The sequence below is a fragment of the Quercus robur genome, chromosome 7, assembly GCF_932294415.1.
Source record: "Quercus robur chromosome 7, dhQueRobu3.1, whole genome shotgun sequence".
Taxonomy (NCBI): Eukaryota; Viridiplantae; Streptophyta; class Magnoliopsida; order Fagales; family Fagaceae; genus Quercus; species Quercus robur.
The window spans coordinates 16,711,775-16,738,493 of record NC_065540.1 but is presented as its reverse complement, the minus strand read 5'-3'; the positions used below and the strand labels follow the sequence as shown (position 1 = coordinate 16,738,493).

General features: G+C 34.4%; 1 protein-coding gene across 1 annotated transcript; it reads right to left on the bottom strand.

The window, feature by feature from the left end:
• Positions 1-22,090: 22,090 nt before the first annotated feature.
• LOC126692520 (cationic peroxidase 1-like) lies at positions 22,091-25,884 on the bottom strand. Its single transcript, XM_050388144.1, has 4 exons — positions 25,619-25,884; positions 23,302-23,475; positions 23,027-23,192; positions 22,091-22,792 (listed from the first exon to the last, which is right to left on the bottom strand). The coding sequence occupies exons 1-4, from the start codon at positions 25,844-25,846 to the stop codon at positions 22,407-22,409; spliced, it is 954 nt and encodes a 317-aa protein (XP_050244101.1). The 5' UTR covers positions 25,847-25,884; the 3' UTR covers positions 22,091-22,406.
• Positions 25,885-26,719: the final 835 nt, after the last annotated feature.

Sequence of the window (26,719 nt, the reverse complement as noted above, 5' to 3'; positions counted from 1 at the left end):
AAATCCTTAAGAAACCATCGTAGCCAAAGGAGCTCAGATGTGGTATCAGTAAGGGCACGATATTCTGCTTCAGTACTGGAGCGGGCCACAAAAGTTTGTTTCTTACTTCGCCAAGAAATCAAAGAAGAACCAAGGAGAAAGCAATAACCTGTAGTGGACCTGCGATCAGTGGGATCTCCTGCCCAATTAGCATCAGAGAATGCATGGAGTACAAGAGGAGACTGAGCTGAGTAGAAAAGGCCATGGAAGAGGGTGCCCTTCAGGTATCGAAGAATGCGCAGAACAACAACATAGTGAGTTGATCGTGGAGCAGACAGATACTGGCTCACCTGATGAACAGCATAGGAGATGTTTGGACGAGTAACTGTGAGATAAACTAGGCTGCCAACCAATCGTCTGCAAAGAGAGAGATTAGACAATGGTTTCCCCCCTGAGGGAGTCAGATGTGCATTAAGCTCAACTGGAGTGTCAACAGTCTTGCTATCAGTGAGTCCAGCTTGAGACAAGAGTTCAGAAGCATACTTGGCTTGAGTAATATAAAGTCCATCTGTAGAATGAGTGATTTCAAGACCCAAGAAGTAGCTGAGATGTCCAAGATCTTTCATCTCAAATTGCTGACTGAGAAAATCCTTGAGTTTTTAAATGCCACTGAGGTCATCACTAGTTATGATCATATCATCCACATACAGGAGAAGTAAAATAGTGCCTTTGTTAGTGCGACGAAGAAATAAGACAGAATCATAATGACTGGCCATGTAACCTAAGCGAGAAATGGTAGAGTTGAATTTGGCAAACCAAGCTCGTGGAGCTTGTTTAAGGCCATAAAGTACACGTCGAAGGTAACAAACCTTATTTGAGTCAACAAAGAGACCAGGAGGAGGTTGCATATAAAATTCTTCACCTAAATCCCCATTAAGGAATGCATTTTTGACATTCATCTGAAAAAGATCCCATTTATTGGCAGCAGCAACAGCTAAGAGGGCATGGACAGATGAGATTCGAGCAACCAGAGCAAAGGTCTCTTCATAATCAATCCCATACTCCTGTGTAAAACCTTTTGCAACAAGACGAGCTTTATAGCGCTTAATGGACCCATCAGAGCGAGTCTTAATCTTATAGATCCACTTACAACCAACCATAGATTTCTCGGGGGGGGAGTGTCACCAAATCCCAAGTATGGTTTTTAGATAATGCATCAAGTTCCTTTTTCATTGCAATCTGCCATAAAGGGTCAGTGGGAGCCTCATGATAGGTGTGAGGCTCGTGTAGTGTAGCAAGAGCAGTGTAACAATGATAGTCAAGTAAATGTGCAGGAATAGATCTTACCCGAGTCGAGTGACGAGGTGGAATGTCTTGTGCAAGATCTTCAGGCGGAGCAGGAGCAGGGGACCCAAGCTCAGGTTTGGGGTTGGGTAGCTCGTCTTTAACCTGTTCATCTTCCACCTGTTCATTAAAGGGTGAACTAGGAAAGGGATTAGTGATATCTGGTGGTTGGACAGAGAAGTTTACAAGAGAATCAGGAGCAACTACAGGAGGATCAAGAGCAGCTACAGAAGGAATATGTGCCTCATTCGGAAAAAGATCTAAAACAGAGGAGGAAGATAGGGAGACACGGAAGTGAGAGAGCTCGACAAAGAGGCGATGTTCCCAAAAGACAACATTACGGGAAATACGAAGATGATGAGAGACAAGATCATAACACCGATACCCCTTTTGAGTTTTGCCATAGCCAAGAAAACAACAAAGCCTTGACCGAGGCTCAAGTTTGTTATGCTCATGTGGCTGAAGAAGAACGAAACAAGCAAAACCAAAGGAGTGAAGGTGGTGATAGTCTGGAGGTGACCCAAAAAGGCGCTCATATGGAGTTTGATTTTGGATAACAAGACTCAGAATGCGATTAATAGCATGAACAGCATGAAGAGTAGCTTCGCCCCAAAAAGGAGCAGGAACTTTAGCAGAGAGAAGGAGAGCACGAACAGTGTCAAGAATATGACGAAGTTTCCGTTCGGCTCTACCATTTTGCTGAGAGGTACCTGGACAAGTTAGTTGATGAACAGTGCCATAGGAATGCAAAACAGCTTGGAAAGCATATTGAGTGTATTCAAAAGCATTATCAGATCGAAAAATTTTGATGCGTTTGGAAAATTGAGTTTCAACCTTTTTTGCAAAATTAGAATATACTTGTAATAATTCAGAACGATGTTTCATATTAAAAATTTAGCTATAGCGAGAGTAATCATCAACAAAGACAACAAAATATCGAGACCCACCAATACTAGAGACAGAGGAAAGCCCCCAAACATCAGAATAAATAAGATCAAAGATATCAGTGGATATTGATTCACTAGTATTGAAAGGAAAAGCTGGTTGTGTTCCTAATTGGCACGAAATACAATCAAAATTTTCTGTAGACACTGAACCTAACAAACCTCTAGAAGCTAATTGTTGTACCCGAGAGGAAGATGCATGATCAAGTCGAGCAAGCCAAAGTGCAAGGGAAGGAATTGAAGAAACTGTAGCAGCTGCAGCAACAGAAACAAGAGCAACAAGTGGAAGATGAAGGTTGTCCACGGGAAACATACGCCCAACTCTAGGACCGGTCCCAAGCTCCTGTCCCGTCCTCGGATCCTGCACAATACACCAAGAATAATCAAATATAATATAATAACCCAACTCAGCTAATTGTCCCACAAAAAATAAATTGTAAAAAAGGTCAGGAACATTAAAGACCCCAAGAACCGAAATGTTGGAGGTCAAAACATAACCTATAGTATGACCAGACATTGTGGAACCATTTGCTATGCGAATATTAAGAGGGTGTGGTGCAGGTTTGAGTTTAAAAAATAAGGACGAGTAAGGTGTCATGTGATTGCAACAAGCGGAATCCATAAGCCAAGAGGAAGGAGACATACTAGATCAAGCTGAGAGAGAAGAGGAATAAGATGCATTACCAACTATACGAATGACATTGGCGATGACGTTTTTAAGGTCATTTGTGGACATGGTGAAAGTGTATTCTGAAGACTTAGACTGTGTAGAGACGGGAGCCATTGGTTGGACACTCTCAGTGTTAGCAACAGAAGCAGCAAAAATTGAAACAGCTGATTCATTGCGATGATAGCAAGTTTTAATATTGTGGCCAAAACTTTTGCAAAAATTGCAAAAACGTTTGCTGGATTGTCGGCGACGATTATTGCAACAAGAAGAAGACCTGTCCTTATTCTTCATTTAGAAGCAAAATATGCAAAAATGGACTGCAAAAATGAAATCTACGCGAAAAACTGGGTAAGGAGCACCTGGACTGCAAAAAGTCAACGGTCAAACCTAGTCAAAGTCAACCGTCAAAGAAAAGTCAACGGATGATGTCAGCAGGCAGACTGGCGATGACGTAAGCAGGTGATGTTAGTTAGGGCTGACGTGGCAGTTATGACATCAGCGATGACGTCAGCAGGTAACCCAGCGCCGCATTGGGTGCGTGGATAAAATTCGCCGAAACTTTGGGCGGCGCGTGAGGGCGCGTGGACAGTCCGATGAAGTCGATTCTTTCCCGAAAATGCAGATCGGAGAAAGGCGATTCTGATGGTGTCAGCGGTAACAAGATCGGAGCTACCCTGGTGGCGCGTGAAGCGCGTGGAATAATTTGCCAAAACTTTGGCCGGCGCGTGGCGGCGCGTTGATGGTCAGAGGTGGATTTTTCCGGCGGCTATGTGTAGAGCGATGGAAAATCTACACGGTGATATATCTTATGTCCTAATCGAAGGTCAGAGGTGACAGATCCGATGATGGCAGTGGTTTTGGCGGCGGAAGAGGAGCTTCTAGTGGTGGAGATTCAACCCTGAGGACCTCTGACGGCGGCGGAGTTGTTGGGAGAGGGCAGTGAAAGGGTTTATTGACCACAGAAGTTGAGGCAGCGGAAAATACCAACAAAACAAGACTGCAAGATACAAGAAAATTAGAGCAATGGCTCTGATATCATGTTAGAAATACTGAATGAGTTGTAATGTATTTCTCAAATCAAAGAATATACATCAGTGCCTTTATATAGGAGGCATATGTGTGTGGTACAAGTAAAGTGTAGTATAAGTACAAGTACAAGTGTGTTATACAAGTAACCTAGCTGGGCCTAATTCCCATAACATAATATACGTTAACACTAACAAACATCACAAGTTAAAATCTAAAAAAAAAGAGAGATATTTCTGTAGAATATTCTGAAGAAGGTAACACCAATCCACTACCTACTTCCAATCCCACAAATTGGGGTTTGACAAGAGGTCATATGGGTTTATGGTCCTAACTTTCAACATCATGAAAACTAGGGGCGGAGCAACGTTGGTGACTGGGGGCCATGCCCCCCCGCCCTTTGAATTTTTAATTTTTTTTAATTTATATATATATTTTAAGTTTTAAAAAATTATTTAAAGTAGGTAAAATTGTATACTTGAACCATTTTTCTAAGAATTGGCCCCCACATGAAAAATTATTTGGCCCCCATCAGTCCATGTTAGTGTTCTTTCTAAACTTACTTTTCACCTTTTAATATTTGTCCTCATTTATTATTAGTCTTTATGGTTGAAACTCCTTCACATAACAGACCATTGGCTTGATTAGAAATTTTACTTTTTCAATTTCCAAGCTTCAATATATATATATATATATATATATATATTTTGATCTAGTGTAAGCTGATATTGCTCTTTATTGTTGTTATATTGCTCTTTGTTGTAAGCTGATATTGTTGTCCGCATTTGTTGCTAGTAAATATTGCTCTCTGGTATTGAATACATTTGTTGTTATTTTTCTTACTCTATTTTTCTGCTCTATTTTGCTGTGGCCATTCTTTTGGCTTTGTATTCTCTCTTTTCTTTGCATAACATATATAATTTTGTCTAAAAAAAAAGTGTTGAGCTTATTTTGAACTAGCAAAAATGACTTCAAAATCTTGAGAGGTACTAGAGTATTCTCATTTTATTTTTTATTTTTTTTATATTTTTTTATTAAACCAATTGATAAGCTTTATCCAAAATTTCAGTTTTGGCTTCTATTCTACTCAAACAACTAAATGTGAAAGTCATCTTGTATTTTTATATATAATTTCATATTGGCTTATAATGATTTTGTTATTTTTAATTTCAAAAAATATTACATCTTCTTGTAGATGTAGTTGCTATATTTATATATTTAATTTCTTGAATGGTTTGAACTTATGCTTGTTAAAAGGGCTAAGAGAAACTTAGAAGGGAAAATGAACTTAAGATACTTAATTGGTCATTCAGTTTTGTTAAGTGCTAATAAGAATCACATTGATTAAACCAATGCACAAAATCATATATGTAGTATTTTGAGTTTTTCTTGAATTGTGATTCACTATGAGATACTTTAACCTCGGTCCCCCCAAACCAAAATTCCTAGCTTCGCCTCTGATGAAAACAAATCGAGATCCCAATCCAAAGTATGTAATAAAAATACATAAGAGGGGTAGGGGGTTTGACATCCAAGAGCACGCCTTTCTTCCATTCTATTTTCCATGACACTTGATTGTGCAAATTCATTCTTTAGATAAATTTCATTTCTTAGTCTCAAAATTTTAGGGTTGGCTATGGATCCTTAATTGACCAATCAAAGTCATGTATTCTTTTCGTCAAATTAAAAATGCCAAATGAAAATTTAAATACCATTTTCAACTTGCCAAATGCTTCCATGTCTTGAAAAAGATTAGATAATTGATCTCCCCAAACCTCAAGAATTTATGTACGACCACGTTCTTGCCATTTTAGGTGTAATTGAAGTAGCATCAAGATCTGGGAGGCTACAACAATAGTAGTAGATATTTTTACATATGTTAACAATGAAGCGGTTTGGTGGGGACTATGAAATCTAAGGTTTGCATGTACTTCACTCCCCTTTTTTATTTTTTATTTTTTTATACAAGATAGAAATTCTACTCTAGCCTAATCTAAATGTATATGTGTGTGAAACTTCCTTCAAGAGACTTAAACCCCGACCCTTGCCCCTTCCACATCCCACAAGCACTTATACTTGTGGAGTGATTGCTCCATGTTATGAACTACGTTGATTAATATCCATAGTTTCTAACAGTTTTGCTTTTGTTTTTCTTTTTTTCGGGTAGGTCAGGTTGTAATTGACATTAGCTTGATACTTGAAGTGCACCCAAGTTTTTGGGTTGAGTCCAACTTGAGCATCCATCTAACCTATCCAAGACCCTTAGGATCGAGTAGGCAACTTGGTCCATGGGTTTATGCTCAACCCTAGACTAAAACATCCTTTGGATTGGGCATGCGGCTTGGGTCCATGGGTTTATGCTCAGCCCTAGACTACTAGTATAGATATAGAGTTTGTTTTAATTAAATTCCCTTTCACCAGAAAAATAAAAGTATAAATATAGAGCATGAATTCTTTGCCTACGTTTTTATTCTCCTTGTTTGTTGTTCTCTAATTAGGGATTTGACTGTTGATCAAAACCAATTCTATTTACTATTTTATTTCTCTATTCTCCTCCTATATGGATTGAATTTCCTCTTGGTTGCTAGGGTTTGAAAATTTGGGTTTTGTTTTAGGGTTTATTTTGAAATGGGTTCGTTCATATGTTGGGGTGTGTGTTAGTCTGATTGGGTTTTGCCCTTGCCTTGGGTTTGGACATGTTGATGTGGCTTGAGTCTGTTTAACCTAATATATTAGCTAAGTGATTACTTAGGTCAATTATTTAGATCTAGGTTAAACAATAATAAATCATATCATGCAAAGCAATGGAAAGTAAATAACACCATGATATGATGACATAGGAAAACCAATGAAACGAACTGTCTCAAGGTAAAAACCTAGGGAGGATTTGACCTAACTATCCTTAAGGTAAAGCAAATCCACTATAAAAGAATCGAAGTTTTTACAATCAGATTTAACCCTAAATCTATTACTACCTCCAGTAGTAATTTACTGACATGACCACGTGCAAACTCCGAATCCACAGACTCCTTCTCTTCTTGGACTTACTGCAACACAAGCATCCACGCTTGTGACTTTGAGATCCCACTCAAAAGTTTCAAATCACCTTCAATTGTTGATCTTTGTAGCAGCAATTAGGTTCTACCAATGCTTGATTGTAGATCTTGCTCCAGTAGACGCTTGTGTAGTTAGAACGTACAACACCTCTTAGATCTCACAAGGAGTAACGCACAAGTTTTCCAAAGGTCTTCAAAATGTAGCTAGGGTTTCCCTTTTATATGAGGACAAGTTAGATTGAAACCTAAACATTTTTGCGGGCTTGGGCCTTGTTTTAAAATTCTGCTGCATCTGATTTCTGCGATTTTCAATCGGTCGAATATAATTTTTGATCGATCAAGTTTGGTAGATTCTGACTCTTCTTTTTTGCAGTTAGCTTGAACTTGAAGCTTGAAAGATACACCTTTGAGAAATGCCTAACACATAGACTACATGTTTTGTTCTCGGTTTGCTAACACATACAAAATAGAATTCTAGACATTTAATTCTAAATCTTTAGAACCTAATAATCTCCCCCTTTGGAAATCTGTGACAAAACACACATACAAAATGAATTGCTCAAATCAAACATCAACCCAATTACAAAGTGTTGCCCTAATACAATTCTATCACAACTGCTAACTATTAGTTGCTAGTATAGATAGTAGTTGTTGAAAGAATTAACCTGTAAATTCCTGAAACACTAAAAACAAACTATAAACTCATGTGTGGAAAATACAGTACAAATCCAAAGTAAAAATAATATGATCTTTAATTCACAAGACATATAAAGAGAGACAGTAATATCATAATGAATAAACTCATCATCAATAACCATCATAATCAAGAATCACGTCAATGTTTGTGAAACAAGAACAGTAGACATAAATATATACAACCACATAAACAAAAATACAAAATCTCAAAACTCATAACTCCCCCTAAATACAAAAACTCTATGCTTTCCCCTTAAATACAAAATCTATCCTACTTCTCCTTTTCGTTACATATTGCCAAAGGTAACCATCAAGGATCAGAGGGTGGAAAAGGCGGGAAAGCACTCCTAAACTTGGCAAAATCTGCTTTCAGGGAAGCAACCTCTGTGAGTAGCTCATCAAGAAGCTGTCCATGAGCCGCCTGAGTAGTCATAAAGGACTCCATCATGGCCTTGAGTGAGAGAGGAGAGGTAACTGTAGGGTCAGTAGTATCATCATCACCACCAACAGCAAGATCCACAACTGCAGTAGGTTTCACATGAACCTCCTCCACAGTAGGCTGATCACCAGAGGCAGGAGTTGTAGTAGAAGCATCACCTCATGGTTTCTTTTCCTAGTACTTTGTTTAGCACTCTTTATTTAAGCTTGTCACTGTCTGAGAAAAGTGGCTCCTATAGGGGCAATGATATGAACTAATTCTAGTGCAAGAAGGTCTTCTAAACCAAGAAAGTTCAACACCCTATATATAAACATAGGAAAAAATAGCCTTTGTGATTTGGACTTCCTCCTATATATACTAACAATGGTTTGAATGAATAGGGAGGGAAAACACATGGATCCATCTGTGATGAAAGCATAAAGAAAAGCACACCTATCTAAAGGAATGGTGTGAACATGAGAGATAGGGAAGATATTATGCCAGGCTATCCTTAGGTAAAGATAATTAAGCTCAGTAAGCTCATATGAATTTATCCTTGGTTCAGATCCCTAAGCTACTGATCTTCCACAAAGTAAAGACATCATATCATCTATAGAAGGAGACTCAGTGTATGGATATGTGGGTTTACGAACTAAAGGTGCACCTAGAGCTTCAGAAACTACATGTTTAGTTATCCTAAACTCTTTACCTCTAATCCAAGTAGTCAAATAATGACCACCAGTAACCTCAGAATAAACCGAAAGGTTCGAGTAGAACTCTCTAATCAAGGTAGCAAGAGGAGGATCAGAAACATCACACAAGGATACCTAGTTCCTAGACACTAGATTCCTACGTATGGAAGGATCTAACTCATCTAGGACAATTTGTCTTTCTCCCTAAATAGACCTAAACTTGGTTAAGGTCTCAAAAATTTCCTCAGACTCTGCTAAAAGAAACCTAACCCTATCAACCTGAGAGGGGGTAGAAGAAGATGAAGAGGTTCTATTGGCTTTGGTTTCAAATTTTCTACCAACCTTAGGAGCCATGTCTAAAGGTTTAAAAAAAAAAAAAAAAACCAAGGCCAGACTGCATTAGATAGAGTTAGAGCATAGGATAACATGAAATTGTAAAAACTATATGATGCATGATGCATGATGCAAGTACACATATGATGCACAATCTAATGCTCTAAAACAGTTCAATTTTATCTTAATTTTGAAAATTGACTAAGAAAATTAGAAATTTAGCAAAATCCCCAATTTTGAAACCCTAATTTTAAAAAATTCTTATATTGATCAATTGAACAACACAACAAGTATAAAACAAGTTATAATCACTCAATTAAACAATATTATAAGCCAATTTCAATTAATTTTTTCCAATTGAACAAAATCCCCAAAATCCTCAAGAACACATAAATCCTAATTTCGAAATTTTGAAGAAATCATGGAATTTTTGAAATTAAAGCATGTGAATCATGTTTAAATGATGCATGAACAAAAACCCATCCAACAAATTGGATCAAAACCATCAAAAATCCTAAAATCTCTTTTGTTCGAAAATTTGAAAATTTTTGATGAGAATGCATGAATGCATGTAATTTAAACAAAAAGGAGGGGTAAAAGAGTCTTACTAGGTGTTGAAGAAGAAAACTCTTGAAGCTTTGACTCAGAAAAAGAAAAAAAAAATTTTTTGAGTGAAGAGAATCGAAAGGAATCGAAGAGAGAAGACAAAACAATGAAGAATGTGTAATTTGATTCCTTTTTGTTTTCTTAAAAAAAGATTTTTGATCGGTTGGAGGAATCAAGCCAGGAATCAGAAGATACTTAAAAACAGATTCGACTGATCGAGAGGAATCGAGGCAACCTAAGAGTTTTAGCCTTAAAACCGGGTTTTTTCAATCGGTCGAAAAATAGGTTCGATCGATCGAATCCTGAAAAATTAGAAAATTTTGAAAACCTAGGAATTTTCTGCAGAAACATTTGTAAAACAGTTTTTTATTTTATTTTATGATATGAAATGCATGTTAATTATTCCAAATGTTTTCAAAAACTCTTTCCTTTCATTTTTTTTTTTATCAAGCTTCAAAAAGAATTTCCTTCACACAATTCTTACCTCACACCCCCAAAAAGTATTAAACATTTCAAGAAGTACAATTTTGGATGGCCACAAAAATTAACACACAATCACATGTACAGAGTTTAACAAAGATTTGCTTGTGGTGTATGCAACTCGTAAGTGTATGAGATACCTATAAAGGTGATATGTAGATGAAAATAAGCACAATTTATATATTATCAATAACATAAGTTCGAAAGTGACTATCACCTAAAGAGTCTATCACCTAAAGAGTTACATTATATAACTCCCACATCTCCTAGAAAACATGCTTGCAATCATGTAAAAGCATTTTTTTTATTCTTTTTCTTTTGATGCCTTTTTGTTTGCTTTTGTTTTTGTTTTTCTTTTGAATTCACTTTTGATTTTTCTTTTGATTTTCATACACTTTTCATAATTAACACCTCGTTTAATCTTGCTGTGCAAGTGCTATACCTTATTGAGCATGGCTTTTATAATTTGCACACATGTTCATGATTGGTGAGTAACAGTGGTGAAATGGTTATTTATTGCCTTTCGCCTAGGATTTTTTAGTCCTTACAATTAAAAGAATGTGACTTCAAAATCAAGAGCATATGTTTAAGAACCATAAACAACTCACACAATATAAGCACTATATAGCACAAACTAAGTGCAGAAAAATAGCTCATCTAAGCTAAACAAGGCATACAGTCATGAAATGCAAATTTCATTGGCCAACCTCAATTACACACTTGAAGATGTGTAATACAAACCAAAATTTCTTTTTTGTTTTCTGTTTTTTTTTTTAAAATTTTTTTAAAAAAAAAACTTAAAAATGTCATAAACAAACCTAGAATGAAATGCATGAATGTAATGCATGCAAATCCTAATGGAAAACATTTTGGTCACAAGAGATTGAAAAAATTAGCACAAGGACTATGTCAGATAGACTCATTGAGATTGAGTCTTTTGCATCCATGTTCTTTTAGATGCAAACTTGGAATTGGAGTTTCTAGTTGAATTAGTCCTAAATTCAGCTCCTGTATTGGCATAAAGGTTAAGAACCTTTACCAATTCATGAATAAGTGCCATAGGATCTTATGCTTTTGGCACAGACACTTTTTGTTTGGTTGCTTACTTTGAAGCTTGCAACTTAAAACAATCTGGGCTTGTATGCCTAGCTCCACCACAAAAATGACAAAACCATTGAGGTTTGGGTTGTTTCTTGCTTCTAGGATGATTGGAATTCTTGGGTTTTGACTCACTTAAATCTACCCTAGTTCTTCTAGAAGCTAGAACTTCTTCCTTAGATACCTTAACTTTAGGTAAAGAATTAGATGTAGTAGGTAGAAACAATTTCAACAAACCCTAACCCTATCTTATCAAAAAAAGATTTTTGAACATTTAGCATATCATCCAGTTTAGAAGTAGAAGTCCTATCCAATTGTTCTCTAGCAACAGATAATTCAAATTCTAAACTTTTAATATTTTCAATCAAGGACATGTTCTCAATCTTAACAGAAGTTAAGAGTTCATTAGCATCAAAGAGTTTCAACAACAAATTTTTCTTCTCTTGTTCAAGAGTGTTTATCTTTTTCAACCCTAGATCAACACTCATGGCATCCTTTGCTGCTATCTTGCAAAGCTTGTTGTAAGCTTCTTGCAAGTTAGCATTCTCAGAAAGTTCCCCATCAGAAGGGTTCTCATCAACAATCTTAGTTTCAGTTACCATAGTAGTAGCAATGAAAGCCATGAAGTTTCCTTCTTGTTCACTTTCAGGCTCATGATCAGAAACTTCATCATCACTTAGGGTAATGACCATAGCTTTTCCTTTGGATCTAAAAAATGTGGGTCATTCTGATTTTAGATGACCATACCCCTGACAACCAAAAAACCATTGGCCTAAAGAGTTGTTAGAAGATTAAACCACTTTATCTTTTGATTTTTTAGAATTGTTATTTTTAGTTGTATCATTCTTCTTCACATTCTTAGGGTTAGCATTGTTTCTATTTCTTGTACTTCTATTATTATTTCTCAGAAATTTCTAAAGTTCTTGGTAAGATAAACAATCTCAGTAAATGAGAGTTCATCATCAAATCCACAATCATCAACAGATTTTAAAGCCATTGATTTGGATTTGTTAGTTTTGGATAAGTCAGACTTATAGGATTGAAGAGATCCTATATGTTCATCTATAGGAATGGAGTCCACATCTTTACTTTCAGTTATGATAGTCACTTTGGGTCTTAAGTCTTCAGTTAATGATCTAAGAATTTTCCTAACAATTTTAGATTGATCATAAACTTCATCCAAGTTAAAAGTAGAATTAACATTATCATTCAACTTAGCATAGAATTCATCAAAAGACTCATCATCAAACATTCTAATGCTTTTAAATCTAGAGGTCAATTGTTGCAGTTTATTAATTTTTATTGCCTTAGTGCCTTCATGCACGGTTTGCAAGATATTCCAAGCAGTGTGAGCAACCTCCACATTAGAGATTTTCTTGAATTCTTCCATAGAAACAAGATTGAATATTGCATTCATTGCCTTACTGTTAAAGCTTGCTGCTTCTTTTTGGGTAGTTGTCCATTCACTAATATCAGTGGTTGGTCTTTCCCAACTGTTTTCAATAGAGAGCTATACTCTCTGATCAAGAGATTTCAAGAAGGCTTTCATCCTAACCTTCCAATAAGCATAGTTATTCCCATCAAAGTGAGGAGGGATCACTAGAGTGTGATCGTGTTCCATGACAGTAGGGGTCAAGGATCAACTCTAGGTATAAAAACCTAAAAACAAGAGCTAACCTGCTCTGATACCACTTGTTTGTTTGTTTAGACCCCTTAAAACAGATTGTTTAACCTAATATATTAGCCAAGTGATTACTTAGGTTAATTATTCATATCTATGTTAAACAATAATAAGTCATATCATGCAAAGTAGTAGAAAGTAAATAACACTACAATATGATGACCTAGGAAAATCAATGAAACGAATTGTCTCAAGGTAAAAACCTGGGGAGGATTTGACCTAACTATCCTCAAGGTAAAGCAAATCCACTGTAAGAGAATCAAAGTTTTTACAATCAGATTTAACCCAAAATCTATTGCTACCTCCAGTAGTAACTTACTAACATGACCACATGCAAGTTTTGAATCTATAAACTCTTTCTCTTCTTGGACTTACTGCAACACAAGACCCACGCTTGCGACTTTGAGATCCCACTCAAAGATTTCAGATCACCTTCAGTTGTTGATTTTTGTAGCAGCAACTAGGTTCTATTAATGTTTGATTATAGATCTTGCTTCGGTAGACACTTGTGTGGTTAGAAGTTATAACACCTCTCAGATCTCACAAGGAGTAACACATAAGTCTTCCAAAGGTCTTCAAAAGGTAGCTAGGGTTTCCCTTTTATATGTGGACAAGTTAGATTGAAACTCTAAACATTTTCGCAGGCTTGGGCCTTGTTTTAAAATTCTGTAGAATCTGATTTTTGCGATTTTTGATTGGTCGAATATAATTTTCGATCGATCGAGCTTGGCATATTCTGACTCTTCTTTTTTGCAGTTAGCTCGAACTTGAAGCTTGAAATATACACCTTTGAGCAATGCCTAACACATAGACTAGACATGTTTTATTCTCGGTTTGCCAACACATACAAAATAGAATTCTAAACATTTAATCCTAAATCTTTAAAAACTAACATTTTGATTTTTTTTTTTTTGCTTCCATATTTTGTGTTCCTTGTAGGTGTCTTTACTAAGAAAAGAATACAAAACTCATGCTATGGACTATGAGGACATAGGCTTTCCAAACTCGATGAATTCACTAGTCAATTTGAAAAAGAAAAAGAAGAAGGCAAATGCAAATCTGATCCTGATATCCATAAAAAAAAAAAAAAAAAAAAAAAAGCAAAATCTGATCGCAATATAGATTGTATCCCACACCCCTTCTCCTAAAACAGCCACTCTTGCCCTCAACCCCCTGCCCCTATCTCCCCCCTTGCCCTCCAACTTCATGACCCATTAAAATCTTTCAGACGGAGGTATGTGCTACATTGTGTGAGTGAGTGTGTGTCATCTTTTAGCTTATCATGCTTTTGGCATTTCATGATTTTTCTGTTTAGATTTAGGAGAGTCCTTGTTTTCTAAAGCAAGCTCTTCTCCATGATGTATTCGTTGCTTTTATTTCTGAATGAAGTTTTATGTCTTTTTATAAAATTTAAAAAAAGGTTTCCAATTAAATTTGCTTGTTTCTTAGATTTGTGAGCAGGAACGAAATGAATTTTCTCTCCATGGACAGACATTCTTAAAGCGCTACAATGAAATTAAGGTTTATTTTTCTTCTTCTTCTTAATATTCATCTATATATGCTTTATAACTCTTTCTTAATGCTTTGATTTTGAACAATTGGTGTAGGGTACGAATTTTGAATTTGTGAGACTTGTGAAGATCCAGTTGATGCCCAGTAGTGGCATAACTTATTTGATTCAATTCGAGGCCAAGCCTAGCGGTGCTGAGCATGCATTGAAAACCTTTGAAGGTTCCATGTTCAAGGATTATGTCTATTCTCATAGATTGTGGCCCATGTCTTTTAAAATATTAGGCCCCAATTCTCAATGGTATATGTGTCGTGGTGTGGGCAAATACAACCATGAATTGTTAGGGAAGTTTACTCTGCATAATGGTTGGGTGGTGTGGGATTAGTTTGTTGGATCTTTGCTGGTTTGATTCAAACTCATGATAGTTTTTTTTTTTGGCTGGTTTGAATGACCTGTAACCAATATTGTAAATTTTTTGATTGTAGATTGATAGTGAATACAATCAGGGGCGGAGCTAGAAATCTTTGTATGGGGGCCAAGGTGAAAATCTAATCTTGATTTACAATTCAAGAAAATCCAAAGTACAACATACATACATACCTGCATGTTTTCCTGCATTAGTTTTAAAAAATATTTATTAAATCCAAAGTAATAACTTGTGTGTGTGTGTGTATGTCTTCCTTTATTAGGGAAAAATTTAAGTACAATGCATTAAGTATATATAGTACACTAGGTTCTCTAATCAATCAATATATATATATATATATATATATATAAACAGAGACCTCATGTGGGAGTGCATGAGGTTTTGCCAAGTGGCACATCCTTTGCAATAGTCTTTCTATTGACTTTCCTCCCACCATCTCTCAACTCTTCGTCTCCCCCATCAAATCCAATTGGCTAACATTAAATTGTCACTAGCTTGGAATTAATAACCAATAACTCACGTTCAATGCTTCTTATCAATGCTTTGGACTTTCCAACTTAATTCATTTCACTATTATTAAATTCACTACTGTCTTCCCCACTTTATTCTCTTCTTAACCTTCAGTTGTCCCTTGGAATTTTCACAGCTAACCTTTAATTTTTTAAACCAGTCAAGGACACATGAACGATATGGTCTATACATCACTAGCATCAACTTTTGTTTATTGGTACAATTCCTCTTTATGGTAGTCCTTCTCATATGTCATATCTAAGAATTGACTCTTAGCAGCGATCAGGAAAGCAGTGGGTTTTCATTGTTTTCTTAATTTAGCCAGTATTTAAGGTATGATTCATCTTTTTAATTAATCCATTGTATAGGTAGCAATCGGTTACGAAGAAGGATTATAAATATTGGTTTTTGTTTTTGTATTTTGTTTGTTAATTTAATTGTGGGAATACTATGCTTTTGTTGGTCTTTGATTTATAAACTTGAAGTTGGTAAATAATTAATGTAAACCCTCATCCTGTTAATAGTCTTCCATTACAATACATTTCTCACTGTTCACTGTGCATTATCATGAAGATTGATAGTTTTTGAATATCATTAGAGCATAAGGTTTGATCCATCCAAATTTTCACTCTTCAAATAGAAAGAAAAAAAAAAAAAACCAACAATTTTGATTTTCTTCAGATTTTTTTTAATGGTGGTTATTTTTATTTATTTATTTATTTTTTATATTAGTTTTGATTTGCAGTGCTTTTGTAGTTGCCATTGGTAAATAATGTATAAGTAGATCTGATAGTTGTGCAAATTGATAGGCTCGATTTGGTTCTACATGAGAACTCTGATATGGATGCATATAAGAGTCCGGTCAGGAATTGTTAGTTACTTGCTAACTTGCTTAATGTTATGTTGTTCTATATTAGAGTTAGATTCATTAGATTTTTAGTATGTTAATGCTTATATTGTTTGTTAAAATTGTTTTCAAGAGATGAATGCACCGTGCTTTGCCCAATTGACATGATATAAATGTTGCTCCATTTGCAATATATCAAGAAGTCTATATTACTTCCAGATATTTAGCAAAACCAAACATTGAATATTCCCTTTATTTGTGTTCAAGGAAAATTAACAATTTGGAGGCTCTATGCTGGATATTCCTAAAATCTGTGTGTCAAAAAATGTGTTGTTGCTTTAGATTGAGAAAGAAGATGAAAGCTTTTCTCCTTTGACTTTTATTTTAGTGAAATATTTTTTTTTCCCTTCATTGTTTTGTTTTATATTTATATTGTATTTTTCTCTTGAGAAATTGGAATTTAAATACATCTCATTTTCCTTATGTTAAAGGCTTCAACAAAATCTTGGCAAAAAAATATGGTTAAGTTGAAATTTATCAATGAGTTAGCAGGTGGTAAGCAAAATGAAATAGGCTATGGAGAAGAAAAGAAGTTTTGCTTCAAAATAGTTCCATCCATAGACACTCCATGGTGACATTCCATGGTGATGCTGGTAACTGGTAAGTGAATAAAAAAGTTCAACATGTACTAAACGCTTTTATTTTTTAATTAAGTTTTTAACCTTTATTTTCAGAACCCATCCTCCAATACTTCTCTATTCTTTCTCTTTATGTCTCTCATTTTCTCATGTTCTCTTGCATTATTCACCAGGAACTACATAGACTCTAATCCTAGAAAGCCATGAACCTTTTCCAGCTCAGCCCCATGTTTCACTTAGCCTTTCGCTTGCCCCAAGAATAAATGTTATGTTAATGAAAAATTGAATTGATTTAACACATTACCTATTACCATATGTCTCTGTTATATTGAGAAATTCTTATTGAAAATTTATTGCAATATTTTTATGAATTGATAAAATGGTGTTACATAATGTTATTACTTTTAACATGTGTTCAACATTCTACTTAACATTTTCATATAGTAGCTTACAACAATATCCGCGTATTGTGTGGGCCCTCTACTAGTTATTCAAAAGAGCCAACAAGCAATCGAAGTTGCCAGTTTGATATAGGTACATTAATCCGGAAAGATGGAAAAACATAAGACAAGAAAAAAGGAACCCTGATATGGAATGGAATAACTTTGCTAGATACAAAACCTGCTATTTTATTCTAGTCATTTGCTTGAAAAGCATTTGATTTAGTACAAGATGAAACACCCTTGATTCAAGTAACACATGGGTAAGCAACACACGAAGAGAAAACAAGGTGAGCGAAATAGACGTCATCTGCAACAGACTTGTCTAGTTTTCATTAGAAGAAGGGGGGAATTCAAGTTTGCTGGAATTTGAGGCCTAGAAGTAGGAGTTGAGGGTCTTGAGCTTAATGATGGCTGGGGTTTGTCAATGGAAGAACTGGTGGTCATGATGAATTAATAGTTACTCTCTGATTGTAAAACAGAGATTATTTGAGATATTAGTCATTCATATATAACAACTTCAAAAAGCGTTTCCATTAAATATCGTTATCCGCAATTAAGTTCTATAAAATAGATATCTTTGTTTTGAAAACCTTTGGCATCATGAAAGACAAACTCAAAAAACAAAAAACAAAATCTTGTTTTAACAAGACACGTTTTACCCATATAATCAAATAATAACCAAACCTTATCATGAAGCCTATTGCCCTAAAATGTTTTACCCAAAAAAAAAAGAAGAAGAAGCCGTACAGTTCATTAATATCTTGATTTTTAGAGATGAGCTTGTGTATGTAATATTATTTATCTTACTTTGTATGCGTAGGCAGCCCCATATTTCAAAAAACATATAATTATGCCATTAGAGTCATAGAGTTTGGGCCTTAAAAGGAGATGCTAGCAATAGTGCACTATTTGAGAATGTGAAGGCGGGTCACGATTTGTGGTCAGGATGAATAATGTGACAACGAGTCAAAAGAGCAAGCCAAAAAAGAAAGCCTAGCTGCACTTGCAAAACACACTCATATGGCCGAATTCAAATAGCAAAATAATGCATCACCTTCAAATCAAAATAGACCCCTGGCATGCTGTCCAATCGTATACACTAAAATAAATAAAGAATTTTTTTTTTTCTTTTTTTGTAGTTGACGATTTTCCTTAAGTTCAACTGGTGATACCATATGAAGGTGTCAACAATATTCAAGTGTTGCCACTTGTCATGCCGTCCACAAACTACTAATTCCTCTAGGTCCTTAATCTTGCTGTCCATAGACTACTAATTCCTCTAGGTTGTTAACACCACTGACCACCGGCGGGTGTGGTACAACTGGTAGGTGACTACTGAGGCTTTCACCACATCCCAGATTCGAGTTCTCACGAGGACTGTAATTGCAATTTCTGGAAGTTCCAGAAACCAATAGAGCCTGGGGTGTGTGTGGATTCGGAGTTTCCGAGCTCTAGTTCGAGCTGGTGGTACCCATAAGCTTACCCAACTGTACCGTGGGGTATGGGACAATAACTGCCACACGCGAGTCCCCTTTTTTCGATTCTCAAAAAAAAGAAAAAAAGAAAAAAAAAAGGTTGTTAACACCATTGAGAGCATCAGATTAAAAAAAAAAAAAAGTTTCTCTCCAACCTAAAGAGAGAAATCCTTCAAACTTCTCCTATATATTTTTATTAGGTGTGAATTTTGAAAATTTAACTGTAAAATTGCATGTTCTTATTATATCCTTTATGCTTGTACAAATTTCTAAAAAATCAAAGATCAATTGTAAAGCCATTAATCAAATGTTTAAATTTCAAATTTTTATGGTCTAAAATTATGCATAAAAAAATAAGTTTATTGATCAAATAGTAAATAATATTTAATTTGAAAGAAATTTGACAAACATATTAAGAGCATAAAAAATAAAATAATGTGACAACGAGTGAAAGAATAAGCCAAAAAAGAAAGTCTAGCTGCACTTGCAAAACACACTGATACGGCGGAATTCAAATAGTAAAATAATGCATCATCTTCAAATCAAAATAGACCTCTGTCCAATCATATAAACTAAAATAAATATAGAAGTGAATTTTTTGTAGTTGACGATTTTCCTCAAGTTCAAGTGGTTATACCATTTGAAGGTGTCAACAATCTTCAAGTATTGCCACTTGCCATGCCGTCCACAAACTACTAATTCCTCTAGGTCCTTAATCTTGTTGTCCATAGACTACTAATTCCTCTAGGTTGTTAACGACACCAAGAGCATCAGATTAAAAAAAAAAAAAAAAAGTTCTCTCCAAACTAAGGAGAGAAATCCTTCAAACTTCTTTTATATATTTTTATTGGGTATAAATTTTGAAAATTTAACTATAAGATTGCATGTTCTTATTATATTCTTCATGTTTGCATAGATTTCTAAAAAATCAAAGATTAATTGCAATATCATTAATTAAATGTTTAAATTTCAAGTTTTTATGGTCTAAAATTATGCATAAAAAATAAATTTATTGATCAAATAGTAAATAATATCCAATTTAAAAGAAATTTTACAAACATGTCAAGAGCATAAAAAACATGCAATCTAACGGTTAGATTTTCAAAATCTACATTCAGTAAAAAGATATATGATGAGTTTGAAGGGTTTGAAGAGTTTCTCTTCAATCTAGTTTAGAGAGAAACATTATTCTAAAAAATGCTTAAATTTTAGGATTGAAAAATGTATATATAATTTCATTTACAATTTCCCCCAATTGATTCACTAATTTCAATTATAAGAATAATTTTTTAAAAATGTAAGTGGATTTTAACTGTATGATTGGGTATTGATATAGCTAAGAGAACATGGAACATTTTTTTTTTTGGTAGTATAACATAATATTGATTATTGATAGATTCTTGTTATAACTATGTCTATTATTATTATTATTATTATTTTTTTTTTTTTTTGTTTTTGTTTTTGTTTTTGCTTTTGTTTTGTTGTTTTTTTAGATTACTCCAGAAGTTTCACAGAATGACACCCACTATCTTAATGTTTCAAAAAATGACACTTTCTCTTGAAGTTTTAATAAATGCAATAGACAAGTATACACTCTTTCACACGGTTACTTCCCTAATAGAATATTTCATTTAAAAAAATATATATATCTACTCATTTATACAAAACTTAAGAGGAAGAGTTTCATTTGTCCACACAAACCTCGAAGGGGGGGGGGGGGGGGTGTTGGGGTTGGGAGGGAGTGTTGTTTCATTTGACCATGCAATTCATTTTTAATGGTTTTAATCAAAAGTTAGGAATGTTACTTTTAATATCAGCGATTGGATCAAAGAGGTTTAAAAAAGTAAAAAAAGTTAAATGTGAGAAGAGGTAAAGATGAAAAAGTTGAAACTTTTTTTGAGTGATTTAAGGGGTATTATACGATGCAATAGCCCTAGATTTTGCACCAAATCCAAATCTGATACATTCATTAGCAAGGATTTGCTCCATTGAGTATAGCCAATTAAGAATTCTATATGTTTGTATTATCCCTTCAAACTAGGGAATATCAACTTTCACATCCAATCAATCTCATTTGAACCTCTGATTCCTTCAAGCATGAAATTGAGGAAAATACTCTTCACTCGATGCTTGACATTGAGCACAGTAAATGTTGGGCTATGTAAAGCCTAGCTATGTTTGATTTGAATTATGATTCTATTTGATATAAAAGTGTCACAGTTTTAATAAGAGATTTTTTGAGGCTTAATCCATGGTGAGGAAGCTTGGGTCTATAGGCCCATTGTGAATCTTTCGTCTAGGATATAAATGCCATTGTTTCATATTAGGGTCTAAAATGTTATTTTGAGAGAGAAAAATTGTACTACCGTATTTTATATTTTTTTTTGAAAATAATGAAATCACTGCAACTTTGTGGACATAGGCAAATTATCGAATTATGTAAATATTGTTTTATATGATTATTTTCTTTGGCTCATTTTTCTTCTTCTTTATTTTTGCATCTTAGGATATTCCCTACAGTAAAAGGGGTTCAGAATCTTCATTTTCACTAGAAGAAGATCCACTCTCTAAATCATGATGAGAATCACCACCCTCTAAAGCAGCTTCAGAAGAGTCTTGAGCTTCTATCCATAAATCAGCCACTTCAACATCACGAAGGTCTCTTTTTCGAGTTGGAGGTGCTTCAACGTTAAGCCCACAATGACGACGATAAGCCTTGAAAACCAAAACTCAAATACCAAACAGATACTGGATTTTTTTTTGGAGAGAAAGAAAGGAACATAAGTATACACTCACAAGGATAAGTAAGCTCACCACCTGAAGGACCCAAGGGATACAAAATAAAGGATAGAAATGTACAACACTCTAAGGAATCCCCTAAGAGATATAAAGCAATAAACTCACCACCTATATGAATCCACTGAAAGATAATGGTAAAAAACTATTCTTCTCAACAGCCAAAGGATCACTTATTATTCACTCCTTTATTTCCATACATACATGAAGTAGGACTTATACTAGACCAACTTGCATGGAACAACCCTCCAATTATTAATCACAATTAGCATTTTCAAGATCAAAACAAGTAATAAAATTCAATAACATGACTAAATACTTAAAACACAACTAAAAAGACTTGGGAATTGAAAAGGACACTTTGGATAACAGATAAACTCATAGACATAACTAAATGAAAGAGATTTTAAAATTTGTTGCTTCTTGAGTACATTCTGTTAATAAGATAGACAGCCTGAATAAAATGACCATAAATCCTAGAGACATAAAGCCTTCTGATGCTATAGGACTTGAGTAGTGTGCTCGATCAAATTATCAAGAACCAATATAATTGGCCTTACTAGAATTCAAAAGAATGGTCTTTTGATATATATCTCATACTCACTTCGCTGTCACTAGAAAGCTAAATTACACGAGCAATAATGCCCTTATTTTTTTATATTATCTGCCCAACCACAAAATAACGAAGAACAATGAGAATACATGGACACTCAAACGGCAAACTCTAGTGCCTTAACTCAGTTTGCTTTGTTGCAATTTGTTCTGATTTGACCACTTGTGCCCGTGAGAGGGCTAAGTTCCCCCATCTTTACCATTGCATTAGCAAAGTCTGTTAGAAAGCTTTCCGAGTTGGTGCTGTAAGCGTCAACAAGGGAATCTGTGGAACCCCCATTGAAGAGTTGTTGGTCTGAGTGCAAGAGACCCTTTTTGCTTATCAAATTATTGAAGTATTCATTGTCAAAGGATTCTGAACTGGTCACATCTAGAGGGGCAAGATTGCTGTCACCACCAGTGCTTGGACAGTCCGATTGCAATGAAGTTGTGAATGAGGAATCTATGTTGGTTTCATTGTAAATCCTAGGTCGGAAGTTCTTGCACTGTGCTTGGCCTATTGTGTGAGATCCTGAACAAATTATAAGAGTAAGGAAATGTTGAAGTTATTAGTAATTCTACAACAAAAATATTACAAATTTACGTCAATGAATGTTATTAGGGTCACATCTATGGTATAATAAATAATTTTCTTAATTATTTTTTGTTGTTTTGTTTTTAAAAATTGACAAATCAATTTATGAAGTTTATTCAGATATTTGTTATATCCTTAGTAATAAGATCAAACTAAGATTGATGTCACCACCTGAGAGAGCCACCATTTCTTTGACAGTGAAACCTTTGCTAGAGAAGTTGTTGATAAGTTCACCAAGACTTGAAAATGGAGAAGGGAGGTTTGAAATAGCAGCATCGCCACTTGCAGTGGCAGAGTCTCTTCTGCCCAATTCGACGGTCCAACCAAGTCCATCAAGCTAAATTCAAATAAATAATATGATGAAAATGACATTGAAAGAGAAAGGCTAAAATTATAACATACTAATATTATGGTTTGAAGTTCATAAATAATGCCAAGTTTCTTACAGCAACAACAGAGTCTCTCGCAGCAACAGCTAAGATGTCAGCACAAGACACAACCCCAAGGCACAAGTCCTCCAATTGAGATTTGATGGTGTCTATTACCTCAAAGCCCCTTATTGAATTTTTATTGGGAGGAGCTTGTCTTTCTTCATCCAATAGTACCGATGCATCACATCCCTATCACCACAAATACACACATATATATATGCTTCCATAAATTGAAGAGTTCAATAATCCATTTGCAAAATTTAGTCCAGTTTCTTTTGTATTCAATTAGCATCACTGTAGCAAGAGCTTTATATTTAGTGGCATTGTCTAGCTCTAGCTCTCCCATTTAAGAGAAACTAGACTTGAATCTCTTCCTCTCAGTTATTGTAAGTATATAAATAGAAACTTACACTGCCATCTTTTAAGGTTTTCATTATTACATTGATCTCCCCTCTAACATGGATTAAAGCAATCACCACTCTTAAAATGAAAACTATTATCCTCGACTTAAACTATCATTCATGCCCCTTCTAATAGGAAATTTTAGATTTTTTAAAGCTTTTATTTTTTTTTTGTTGCAATTTTTTAACGTATGTTTTCAGTCTTTCAAAAGAGGTTAGTATAAATAATTTGCATTTTAAGAGAGTAATAGGTATCTTGTTTCAAATTAGAAGGAAAGTTAGTAAAATTATAAAAAGCCCTGGGCAGATCAATTTTCTTGAATATATATATATATATATATATATATATGTGTGTGTGTGCGCGCGCGCGCGCATATAAAAGTAGCATCACTATCCCTGCAGTTTGCATGAAATTTATGCTTTTCTTTTATTAAAAAAAATCAAAAGACATGGCTTATGTAGCAACATGATGTGAAACATAAAAGTTTGTTAAAAAAAAATCAAAAGACATGGCTCATGCAGCAACACGATGTGAAACATAAAAGTTATCAAGCAGGCTGGCCAAAAGTGACGGACGGAGTCAATCTCTTTTATAAGAGGTTAGCCAAAAAGTTCTATAATTTAGATTTATGCCCAAAAAGAAGGATTATAATTATTTTGATGTAATTATGATGCAATGCATGCCGTGTGGCTATATGATGTAATATATGCCAAAATAAATATAAATCAAATGTAAGGTTATTTTATACATATATATGTAATGCTTATAGGTAATGTTTCATTGTTAGCACTTGTGTTTATTACCTTCATGTAAGGAGGTACTATGAACACGTCAGGTAATATTGTCATGAGATAATGTGATCACTTTCTTCTTCTATTAAATATAATAATAAAAAAGTAATACTCCCACCTATGCATTTGCATAAACCTCAAAAAAGTGAACTTGACTCAAAGTTGACTCAAAGATGTTGAAGTCCTTGTCTTCTAAACAATTCAGCAATCAGAGTATATTATATTTCTTCATCCTCTTATTTTATTTTATTTTATTTTTATTTTTTTAACTCTCTGTTGTGGAAAGGAAGAGACTATGTAATAGGTGTGCATTGGAGCAGCTTATTTACATTTTTTTTTTTTTTTTTTTTTTTTTTTTGCTGAAGGAGCAGCTTATTTACTTAAAAGTGAGACAAAGAACGACTATAACAAATGAGTGTCTCACACAAATTATATTAGTCACAATAGTTGAAATAAATGATCAGCTTATCTGCTAAAGTCATTTTCCTTTAAGCAGATTAAAAAAAAAAAAAAAACTATAGTTGCAAATATATACTGGCCAAATAAATTTGTGTTTATTTGATTATTTGGGAATGAAATTTGATAAAATACATTATCTAAAACAGGGTTGTTTTTAAAAATAAAATAAAGAAAGCGTTTTAAAAAGTTTTCATATCTCTCTCTTCTCTCAAGCTCCCCCTTAAATAATTCATTGGAAAAACTTAAATCAATAAGCAACTCAAAGAAATCTAAGGCGCATGGCGAGTAGGGCTAAATTGGGCCGATATATATGCCGTAAGCTATGCTAATCCTGGTTTGTTTGGATGGCTATTGGCTAGCTAATGTACTCCATATGGTACTATATGACACTGAGGCCTGAACAACCAATATGTCTTCAAGCATGCATTAAGAATACAAATCATCTATCCAACACATTTCTTTTCCTTAAAAAATAATCATTGATTTAAGAACCAAAAAAAAAAACAAATCAAACATATAGCATATTGCATTGGTAGAACGTAAAGTGGAACACTCAAAAGTAGAACATAGGACTTTTATTTCAAGCATTTAAACATACACACCCACATGCACACCACATGCAGATATTTGTCGATAATGCAGAAGAAAAAAAATGGGGGAAGAGAGTTAAGATGACTTGCATTAACAAAGCAGTCATGAAAGTGAAGACGGAGCAAGGATGCTCCCATGCGTGGCTCACTTGACACTGCAGAGTCTACAGCTGATTTAATGGTGGAAAGGGCATTAGGGCATGATGTTGCATAGAAAGTAGAGGACAACTGAGCAGAGACCATCCCCACAAGAAATGAAAATAACAGGAAGAACTTAATGGTGGTGAGAATTGATGGGATAGAAAAAAAAGGAGCCATGATGATGAGATAAAGAAGCAGATGAAGAAGAAGGCTTTCTCGCTAGTTTTGTGGTTATGGCACTAGAGTTCTCGTATATTTATACAAGAGCTCTGCCTGCATTGTCATGGCATGCATTTCTCATGCCCCGACTCCGAGTCAACCTAAGGAATGAAAAAGAATTTAAAGGGACCATAATACGTGTATACTTTATATAAAACATATTTACTGTATTTTAAATGGGTGTGTCCTCTTCATTAAAATAAATACTGTACATTTTATGGTTTAAATTTAAAATTAAAAGTTTAAAGGAATTTCTAACTTACGTTATTTAAAATTTTAAATAATGTAATATTCTATTTGTAGTTAAATTTAGAAAATAAAATTTTAATTTTGAGATGCATTCTTTTTTTTTTTTTTTGAGGAAATTTTTTGAAATGCATTCAATGGAAAGAATCTCATTCTATGTAGAGTGGGGTCGTTTTGTTTGTTTAATCCACAGTGTGTGTAAAGCAATCGCCCCTTATTTGCTAGACTATTAAAGTTAGTGTGTAAAGAACATTATAAGCCAAAATTATATGCCAGCTATAAGAGTCTGATATACAAAAGGTGTGTTCTAGAAGAGAAAATAACCATCAAAATGATACCAAGTCAAGAAAGAAATGAAACTACATCCAAAACAAATTAAAGTTAAATGTGTTTACTAGATGGAGAAAGTTTGGTTACAAACTTAGTTATATCCAATAACTATAACTTTCACTAAAAAAAATTAACATGGCTAAATATTTTGAAAATCTAATCATTAAATTGTATGTTCTTTATGTTCTTAACACGTATGTTAAATGTTAGAACCCATTTCTCTCTCCCTTGTGTGTGTGTGTTTGTTTCTCAAAA

Coding starts and splice junctions, on each gene's coding strand:
- LOC126692520 (XM_050388144.1), bottom strand. CDS start 25,846: ATGGCTCCTTTTTTTTCTATCCCATCAATTCTCACCACCATTAAGTTC. Junction 23,193..23,301: donor CGAGAGACTCTGTTGTTGCT/GTAAGAAACTTG, acceptor ATTTGAATTTAG/CTTGATGGACTTGGTTGGAC. Junction 22,793..23,026: donor AGAAATGGTGGCTCTCTCAG/GTGGTGACATCA, acceptor TAATTTGTTCAG/GATCTCACACAATAGGCCAA.